The sequence below is a fragment of the Somniosus microcephalus genome, unplaced genomic scaffold (assembly GCF_052327205.1).
Source record: "Somniosus microcephalus isolate GS21.2 unplaced genomic scaffold, FLI_Smic_1.0 unresolved_chr2, whole genome shotgun sequence".
In the NCBI taxonomy this organism is placed as follows: Eukaryota; Metazoa; Chordata; class Chondrichthyes; order Squaliformes; family Somniosidae; genus Somniosus; species Somniosus microcephalus.
In genome coordinates, this window is record NW_028225180.1 from 11,608,868 (window position 1) to 11,619,354 (window position 10,487).

The 10,487-nt window shown below is 47.1% G+C and overlaps 1 protein-coding gene across 1 annotated transcript; it reads left to right on the forward strand.

Moving 5' to 3' along the window:
• The first annotated feature begins 5,794 nt into the window (after positions 1-5,794).
• LOC147092113 (putative G protein-coupled receptor 139) lies at positions 5,795-10,141 on the forward strand. Its single transcript, XM_085975623.1, has 2 exons — positions 5,795-6,330; positions 8,302-10,141. Exons 1-2 carry the CDS (start codon positions 6,222-6,224, stop codon positions 9,204-9,206), a joined length of 1,014 nt encoding a protein of 337 aa, XP_085831749.1. The 5' UTR covers positions 5,795-6,221; the 3' UTR covers positions 9,207-10,141.
• The last annotated feature ends 346 nt before the right edge of the window (positions 10,142-10,487 follow it).

The following is a 10,487-nucleotide window of genomic DNA, read 5'->3' on the forward strand; positions in this document are numbered from 1 at the left end:
GAGGGGGGCGGGCATGGCCAGATGGAGGAGGGCCAACAGACGTCGCCACAGCAGACCTTACACTGGCAGGGTTTTCCGACAGCAGTTTTCCTACATGAACATGCCGGAGGAGCAGTGTATCAGAAGGCTGCGATTTAGAAAGGAGGTGGTGACTGAGCTGTGCCAGCTGCTTCAGCCAGATCTGCAGCCTCAGATAAGGTGCAGGACATCTCTGTCGGTGGCTGAGAAGATGCCTGCTGGCCTGAACTTCTACGCGAGCGGCTCTTCAAGGCTGCGCATCAGAGGCTAATCAGAAGTAGCTTCTAGGCCCCTCTTACGGAATGCTTGCTGCCATTCCAAGAACAGGAATGGAACCGGTCTGATACCCCCAAGCCTGTGAAGGGCAAGATGCATGTAAATAGAAGGCATGGCCATTGTAAACGAAGAAAGTGTTTCATTACACAAAATGTGGTTCCTTCAAACATGAGAATGCTATGGCAACAGAAATCAAAACTAATACACTGACACATAACCGACTCTCACACCCGGGAGACTGTCCAAAACATAAATCACATTCCGACCATCTTCCTTGGCCTTGATTCCACTGCGCCAACCAAAGCATCCAATGCCCCATCAGTGAGGCGTTCCGCCCTCTGCCTCACCCTTTCCATGTCTTGCTGGGCTGGTGCGCCACAGGTAGGCTCCCAATGCTTTGAAGGCCTACAAGGCAGTGAGTGTGTCTGGTGATGCCAATTGACCTGCCCCTTTAAGAGCTGGCCGGCACCAGTGTGTCTCAGGGAAAGTGATTATTGACAGCACGCTCGCTGCGCCCCGCCGCCACTAAATTGGGTTGCGCCGCCGGGTTAGAATCATAGAGTCATAGAGTTTTACAGCACAGAAAGAGGCCCTTCGGCCCATCGTGTCTGCGCCGCCCATCCATCCCTGTCCAGTCTAATCCCATTTTCCAGCATTTGGTCCATAGCCTTGTATGCAATGGCATTTCAAGTGCTCATCCAAATGCTTCTTGAATGTTGTGAGGGTTCCTGCCTCCACCACCCTTTCAGGCATTGAGTTCCACATTCCAACCACCCTCTGGGTGAAAAAGTTCCTCCTTAGCCTTAAGAGTAGCGTGCAGCACCTGATTTAGAGCCGCAATCATCTTTAGGGGCGCTGCAACCCAATATCACGCTTGGTGGCGCTAAATTGCACCTGGCGCTAAACTTTGCGCGTCGCCAGGACTAACGCCCCAAACGCGGCTATACCGAATTTCTAGGCCTATGTCTCCTTGTTCTGGACTCGCTCACCAGATGAGAGAGTTTCTCTATCTAACCTAACAACTCCTTTAATTATCTTAAAAACCTCCATTAGTTCACCCTGTATACCCTTTATATACCCGTGGGGATACAAGCCTTGTCTTTGTAATCTTTCCTCATAATTTAACAGTCCAAGCCGTGGTATCATTCTGCCAAATCTACACTGCACCCCCTCCGAGACCAATATATCGTTGCTGAGGTAAGGTGACGAGAACTGAACTCAATACTCCAGATAGGGAGTAACCAGAGACCCAGACAACTGTAAGGGAACTGCCAACACTTTGTATTCCAGTCCCCTTGAGGTGAAGGCTAACACTTCATTTGCTTTTAATATTATTTTACACACCTGTGTACCATGCTCATTAGAACATAAGACCATAAGAAATAGGAGCAGGAGTAGTCCATTTGACCCTTTGAGCCATTCAATAAGGTCATGGCTGATCTTCGACCTCACCTCCACTTTCCTGCTGCATCCCGATATTCCTTGATTCCTTTAATATTCAAACATCTATCGATCTCTGTCTTGAATATACTCAATGACTGAACCTCCACAGCACTCTGGGGTAGAGAATTCCAAAGATTCGCCAAACTTTGAGAGAAGAAATTTCTGCTCATCTCTGTCCTAAATGGTCGACCCCTTATTCTGGGACTGTGGCCGCTGGTTCTAGACTCCCCAGTCATTGGAAACATCCTCCCTGCATATAGCCTATCCAGACCTATAAGTATTTTGTATGTTTCAATGAGATCGCTTCTCATTCTTCTAATCTGTAGAGAATATAGGCCCAGTCTACTCAGCCTATCCTCATAAAACAATCCCCTCAGCCCAGGAACCAATCTAGTGAACCTGCGCTGCACTCCCTCTAAGGCAAGTATGTCTTTCATTCGGTAAGGAGACCAAAACTGTGTTAATGGGGGGCCATTCTCTTTGTGTTAGGGGCTGGGAAATGGTTCCTTAGACTCCCTGCTGTGGCGTCGTGTAACTGTGATCTTGCTGTCGTGTACCTGACTCCTCACTGGGTGATTCTCATCTTTTCCCAGGTACGAAACATGCTGAAATACCACCTTCCGTGGAAGAGGCTCCCGCTGAAGCTGAAAGAGGAAAATGCAGAGCAAGATTGAAAGAAATAAGTGGACAAAACCGGAAGATCAGTGAGGGTCAGGGGTGGGGTGGGGTGCAGTGAATTGGTGGCTGGGCTGCCGTGGGTTGGGGTTAGGGGTGAAGTGTGTGGGGTTGCCGAGTGTGGGGTATGGGTGGGGAGCAGTGGAGTGGGTGTGCGGTGGGATGGGTGGACTGGGGAGCGGGGTGCAGTTTCAAAATCCTAAATTACAAACAACAGAGAGCCAAGCCTGGGAGGCAATGTCATGCTGTGGGCCTCTATGTGGGATGTTATGTATCCTCTAATCTAACTAACTAAAGACACTGTCTCAAACTCTAATACAGGTTTCCTAAGATATCGAAACATACGCAGTTCCAGGAAGACACAACTTATACATAAACCTCTTATGCGTCTCGAGCAAAAACATACAATCAGTTAAACGCAGTATTATTAGCATCACAGTTTCATTCGCATAACTAACATATATTTACCACCCCTAGTTTCTAACAGCAGGATAACAGTGCTAGAAGATTTCGCCATCAAAATCTCACTTTGGACCTTCCTGCTCTGTGTGTGTGTGGGGCTCAGTACCACACCGGGTGTGAGATCAGGCTCACTCAGCACAGGCCGGGGATGGAGCCTGGGCCTTTCCTGCTCTGTGTGTGTGGGGCTCAGTACTGTAACGGCCGTGTGTAATTGAGACACGGACTGCAGGAGTTGGTTATAACAGGTGTTTACTGAATGAAGACAAAACTGGAACTACTATACAAAGTTACTCCACAGCCTTATATACAGGGGTGGTCACTACTGGTACTGCAGTATACAGGGGCTGCAGAATATAGTTCCTTCTTCAAGGTACATACACTACAATTCCTCCCCTTTTAGCTAAACAGTACATAACATTCGATTAATAATTAAATAACATATTTACAATTACAGTTGCTATATACATTAGCTGAAGTTAATCAATTATAAATTCAGTCTTTGAGGAGGCTTCCTGATTCTGTCCGGATAACGCCTCTTTGCTCTTCTGGTCTTCAGAACTACTGTCCGTCATCTTTTGTACTTTCCTGTACTTTTCCTTCGTAGTCTTTTTGTTGTCGTTAGTCTTCTTCCCGGACCTGCAAACTCGTGCAATGTGTCCCATCTTCCCACATTGCCTGCATGTTTTGCCCTTTGACCAGCAGTCCTTCTGGTCATGGGTTGGTCTGCCGCAGCAATAACATTTTACAAATCCCCATGTCATTTCATGGGTGCTGTATTCCTGTGGCTTTTGCTATATTTCCGCAGCTCCCCTTGCTGCTGCTTCGTACGATACTGCCACGCTGAAAGCCTTATCTAGCGTCAGCTCTTTCTCTGAGAGTAACCTCTTCTGGGTTCCTTCACTCAGGAGTCCACAGACAAATTTGTCCCGTAGGGTATCTGCCAGTCCTGCTCTGAACTGGCAGTGCTTTGATAGCTTGCGTAGTTCCGTAAGGTAATCAGCATTGCTCTCATTTTATGCTGATTTCTCTTGTGGAATTTAAATCTTTCTGCTATCAGCAGCGGTGTAGGATTTAGGTGTTCCTGTAGGATATCAACAATTTTGTTAAAACTCTTCACCATCGGTTTGACTGGAGTGATCAGGTTCCGCAATAGGCCATACATTCTTGCACCCATTAAGTTTAGTAGTACCGATGCCTTTTTCTCATCAGCTACTTCGTTTGCCTTGCAATATACTTCGACTCTTTCCACATACGTGGTCCAGTCTTCTATTGCATTATCGAAAGCAGTGATATTGCCAGTCTTCGGCATCTTGGAGATCTAAGATGGCGCCTCCTGCACTTTGCCTTCTTCCCCGATTGAACAAAATGGCGTCTGCCACGCTTTGCCTCCTTCCCCGCTGGATTAAGATGGCGCCTCCCGCGCTTTCTGTCTTTTCCGCTGCTGCTAGCACTGTTGCTGGCGTTTTTATGCCTTGATGGCGATGCCCTATGGTCTTCGCGCACTTCCCCCCCCCCGCACTGCTGCCAACGCCACTCTCTGCGGTCCCTGTGGCAAACTGCAGCTCCTCGCGGCTTTCTGCGCTTCTAATTTTTTTTATTTTAATTACTTTTCCCGTCATCAGAGCAGACCCTATGGGACACTTTCCTCCCTTTTCTCGGGTCTGTACACTGCCCGGCTTCGTAGCACCGGCCGCGCCCTGTGTGCTCCACCCTCTCTCTCTCCTCTTCCCAACAACGCTGCTCGGCCCCGTTGAAAAGCCACCCGATCGAGCTCTAGCCCGCCGCAGCCCAGGAAGGATCAGTGTACTAACTGCCATCAGCCCGATTAGCTGGAACACCATAGACTGGATAACCGAGCCCAGCTCTCGACAGCCTCTCCTGCAAATCTTCGAATTCGATGAATCAGAGGCGGTTGCCCACGGTCGACGCCCGTTTCTTCTGTTTGTTTTTTTTTCTTTTTGGATTTCTTCCTTCTGGCCTCGAGCTCTAACAACTTCGCTTCAGGGATGGATCCCCGTGAGGTGGTGCAGAACTGTAGGTAAGTTCGGATCTGTTCGTCGCCAGTGTAACGTCCGTGTGTAATTGAGACACGGACTGCAGAAGTTGGTTATAACAGGTGTTTACTGAATGGAGACAAAACTGGAACTACTATACAAAGTTACTTCACAGGCTTATATACAGGGGTGGTCACTACTGGTACTGCAGTATACAGGGGCTGCAGAATATAGTTCCTTCTTCAAGGTACATACTCTACAAGTACCACACCGGGTGTGAGATCAGGCTCACTCAGCACAGGCCGGGGATGGAGCCTGGGCCTTTCCTGCTCTGTGTGTGTGGGGCTCAGTATCACACCGGGTGTGAGATCAGCTCACTCAGCACAGGCCGGAGATGGAGCCTGGGCCTTTCCTGCTCTGTGTGTGTGGGGCTCAGTATCACACCGGGTGTGAGATCAGCTCACTCAGCACAGGCCGGAGATGGAGCCTGGGCCTTTCCTGCTTTGTGTGTGTGTGGGGCTCAGTACCACACCGGGTGTGAGATCAGGCTCACTCAGCACAGGCCGGAGATGGAGCCTGGGCCTTTCCTGCTCTGTGTGTGTGTGGGGCTCAGTATCGCACCGGGAGTGAGGTCAGCTCACTCAGCACAGGCCGGGGATGAAGCCTGGGCCTTTCATGCGCTGTGTGTGTGTGTGGTGCTCAGTACCAAACCGGGGGTGATCCTACTAGCTCAGCACAGGCCGGGGATGGAGCCTGGGCCTTTCCTGCTCTGTGTGTGTGGGGCTCAGTACCACACCGGGTGTGAGATCAGGCTCACTCAGCACAGGCCGGGGATGAAGCCTGGGCCTTTCCTGCTCTGTGTGTGTGGGGCTCTGTATCACACCGGGAGTGAGATCAGCTCACTCAGCACAGGCCGGGGATGGAGCCTGGGCATTTCCTGCTCTGTGTGTGTGTGGGGCTCAGTACCACACCGGGTGTGAGATCAGGGTCACTCAGCACAGGCCGGGGATGAAGCCTGGGCCTTTCCTGCTCTGTCTGGCTCAGTTACTCACTGGACACTCAAACTGAGCCCGAATGGAATGAAATCTACGTGAATCAATGTATAAAATTCTTTTCAGTGCAGATTAAAACTCAGGTACTTCAGACTGTGTTGCAGTGAAGTGTTGTGGTGATAATGGCTCAATGAGTCTGTTTGTTCAATGACTGTAATTAATGTCAGTTACTGCGAGGCCTAATGAGGCCACTCGGGGATTTCCCTCTGCTCTAAATAAGGAGCTCCCTTCAACGTGACCTCACACAGTCAGCGCGCTGCCTCCAGCACACAGAGCACCAGCCACTCACAGAAGGGAAGGCATGGTTTCGAGGATCTATATGTCATTCCTTGAAGAATTTAAGATAACAAGAATATTTTGGGATGTACAAAAGATTTACTATCCCCTTCTTGCTGCTGTTGGTGTTCCTAGTAAGTATTAATTTCCAGTTATTAATTATATAAACCATGTTACACTGTAAGATTATTCTTACTATTGACCGTGGGTTACTCAGTTATTAATGGTATTCTGTGTTTCAAGTTGTTGCATCTTTGTTACCGCATGGGCTGTTGTTTAAACATACTGCAACATTCGTGCTGCTGTTGGTGAGCCTGGTAACTCTCTGTATCCAGCTATTAATTCTGTAAATCATGTTTCACTGTATTACTGTTCTTGTCATTTACTCCCCCACACCCCCGCTCTGCTGTTGGTGTTCGTAGTAAGTATCAATTTCCTGTTATTGATTCAATAAACCATGTTATACTGTAACATTATTCTTACTATTTACCGCGGGTTACTCAGTTATTAATGGTATTCTGTGTTTCAAGTTGTTGTATCCTTGTTACCGCATGGGCTGTTGTTTAAACATACTGAAACATTTGCGCTGCTGTTGGTGAGCCTGGTAATTCTCTGTATCCAGCTATTAATTCTGTAAATCATGTTTCCTGTATAACTGTTCTTGTCATTTATTCCCCCACACCCCCTCTCTGCTGTTGGTGTTCATGGTAATTCCCTGTATCGGGCTAATAATTCTATAAATCATGTTTAACTGTATTTCTCTCCTTGTCATTCTCCATCCTATCCAGGCTGCTGTTGGCTATTGATTCTCAAGGTGATACGGTGTTACCAAGATTCAATTGTGCTATATTCAACGCAGAAAAAGATATTGGAGGAGACTCTTTACTGAACGAATTTCGTTCTGTTATCTACACTGAACAGTTGTAACAGATCAGAAGAATGTTGTCTTGTTTGAGGAGAGTTTTCACCTAATGATGACAGGTCATCAACCTGAAACGTTAAGTCTGTTTCTCTCTGCACAGATGCTGCCTGACCTGCTGAGTATTTGAAACATTTTCTGTTCTTATTTCAGATTTCCAGCATCCGTAGTATTTTGCTGCTGTTTTCACCTAATGCTCGGTATGGTTACTGACACAGAGTCACAGGAACAAATCCTGGCAGATCACAAACACATCAGCAAATGTCTGAAATATCTGCTAATCATTCTGTTCCAGTCAGTGTCTCCTTTCCCACCATCTCCAGTTCTGCATTAGTGGCACTGCTTCTGATGGTTAGAATACGATTACAAGGATAATTTACATTCTCAAAAAATGTTCAGTCAGCCATAAATCAATGCGTTTATTTCCAATCTTTGTTTTGAATTTACAACTGGATCCCATGCCCGTCTGTCACAGTTCAGTGGATCTATCAGTGAGACCCACAGTGATTCTCTATTGCAGGTTAAGCTATCCAAGCTGATTGTAACTGAAGTACTGAAGATAAGAAAATCCTTTCATATTTTCTCAAATATTAATCTCTGCACAGGTGAACATCAACTGATGAAAAAGTACAAGGATAAATCTCTTCCATTTGTGTTCAGATGTGTACTGGTCTCGCTAGACGTGCTCCTATCTAGTTATCCAGCAAGTTAAACACTTATTCAAATCATTCCTCGAGATCCGGTTTGCTGTTTTGAAGCTTTACTTGAACAAATTTGTGAAACTGTAAACAAAGACAAAGTATGTTTTGTACATAGAACTGAGTACTGTACATTAGATATTACATAAGATATATGCATATTTATAACAATAGAATAGACTAATTGTATAACTAACTAACATTTGAGCTGGACTTCTGTAACTACCAACTATTAACTTCTTACAAACAAAGTATTGTCAAATGTGTTAATTTCCTGTTGTATTTATCCCAGTTTCATTTGTTGATTCAACAAAGTATTCCCGATTACTCTTACAATAAACCCTGTATTCATCTCCACAGTTAATATAATTAGATCATATCATTGATTGTCGCTAATGAGTTGCAGATTTCACCCCTAATTCCATCAGACTGCTGCTCTTGCTCCCAGCCTGATGTATAATTTCACAGTTTATTTCCCTTCCTCACAGTGAACGTAGTGACGATTGTGATCCTGTCTCGGGGAAAGTGCGGTCTCTCCAAATGTGTCACTTGCTACCTGGTCGCCATGGCAGCGGCGGATCTACTGGTCGTTATCCTCGACCTGATATTGAGGCAGATTCCGATTGTTTATTGGATGCAGTTTATTTTTGTGAAGTACCTCCTCCCCGTCTGTAATATCCATGCCGTCCTGCTTTATGCAGCCACAGACTGTTCTGTCTGGTTCACCGTCACTTTCACCTTTGATCGATTTGTGGCCATTTGTTGCCAGAACCTGAAAACTAAATATTGCACCGAGAAAACGGCGGCTGTGGTTCTGGGAACAGTGACTGTGCTGAGCGGTTTAAAGAACATATTCTGGTATTTTATGCTCACAGATCTGTATCTGCTTCTGAACAATCCCTGGTTTTGTGAAGCAACAATTGAGGTTAGGAGGTCACGGGTCTGGGGAATAATCGAGCTCCTTCATTATTTTCTCACCCCGTGTGTCCCATTTGTTGTGATTCTGCTGCTCAATGCTGTCACCATCAGACACATTTTAGTGTCCAGCAGAGCCCGCAGGAGACTCCGGGGTCCCAGCAGTGGGGAGAGTCCCAGAGACCCAGAGATGGAGAGCCGCAGGAAATCCATCATTTTACTGCTTGTTATCTCGGGTAATTTCATCCTGTTATGGGCTGTGTTTATGGTGGATTATATGTGGAACCGGATGTTGTACATCACGTCTGTGCCTGGACTTCTACCTATGTATGTTAAGGAAGTGGGATTGATGCTGCAGATGTTGAGCTGCTGCACAAACACTGGGATTTATGCCATGACCCAGACTAAGTTCAGAGAGCAGTTGAAGAATGTGGGGAAATATCCCTTTACTCTGATTGTAAAGTTCATTAAAGGATGAGAAGAAGCGGAGAATTTGCAGCCTGAGATCTCCCTGGGCGGGTCCAGTGATCTGGGACATTAACACTCTCACTCACACACTGTCTACATTGGGCTCCCTGTGAGGGGCGCGGCCATCTGTCAGGCCCCGCTGGAAAGGAGAAAGTGCCCTAGACAAAGATGGCCGCCCCTAATGCTCCGCCCGAAGCAGCGCAACTCCCCCCCCGCACTAAGATGGCGGCCGCCCTGCCCTAAACAAAGATGGCGGCGCCGCTCAATAAGCAAAGCAGTTATACCCGCCCCACACACCCGCCCAGCTCAAAGATGGCGGCAGCTGTGCCATAAACAAAGATAGCGGCGGCGGTCCATGAGCACGGCAGCGGAACCCACCATCCTGCATGAAGATGGCGGCTCTCTCTCTCTCTGGGCCTTTCCCTGCGGGCTGGTTGCCGCCATTGAGATTTCCCCTTTCCCAGAAGTGAGTCCTTGGATGGCGGCGGGAGGCGAGCGTCCGAGGGCATTCGCAGCGGGAGGCCCGGTTACCCTGGGAGCGGGCGGCGAGGGTGAGTAGTCCGGCCCGGGGAGGAGGAGGCCCGGCACCAGGACTTTATAAGACATTAGAACACATTACAAGTCTTTATAAATCATTATGACCATTAATAAAACATTATAGTCTTTTGCAAAACAATATGACCATTGATAAAACATAACCATTTCTCAATTCATTCCTGGGATGTGTGTGTCACTGGCCAGACCAGCACTTATTGTCCATCCCGAATTGCCCTGAAGAAGGTGGCAGTGTTACATAGTTATGTTAGGACTACATTGTACAAGTGTACTAAAACTCAAATCAAGTGTAGCAGCACAACGATGCTGGGAAAATAGTGCACAGGCGCCGCACAGCGCACTGGGAAATATCACCCCGCACCATGCGGCAGGCAGCCATTACAACCCAAATAAAACAGTAGTTTATAATTACAAACTACCGAGTCCAGAGTCGTCTTTACAAAGCACTACGAGCGCTAGAAGACATAACATGGTGGCAGCGGTATAAGTGAGTAAAACTTACACAAATAAAAATGATATCAGATTGAAGAAAGAAACTTAAAAGTAAACTCTGCAGCATTTTAACCGCAAATCGTACGGGCAGCTAAAATGGCGGCATCCAATGCACTGACCGCGAATATGCTCCCCATCATGAACTGGGAAGCCGACGATATCGTGGAAGCTTTCCAGAAATTTAATCAAAAATGCGAGCTTACATTTAAAAGTTTCCTGAAAGGCTCCTCCAATGAGGAAAAAG

Excerpts from the sequence above, each read along its gene's own strand:
- LOC147092113 (XM_085975623.1), top strand. The coding sequence starts at position 6,222 with ATGGTTTCGAGGATCTATATGTCATTCCTTGAAGAATTTAAGATAACA. Across the intron at positions 6,331-8,301 it reads TGCTGCTGTTGGTGTTCCTA|TGAACGTAGTGACGATTGTG; the intron begins GTAAGTATTAAT and ends CCTTCCTCACAG.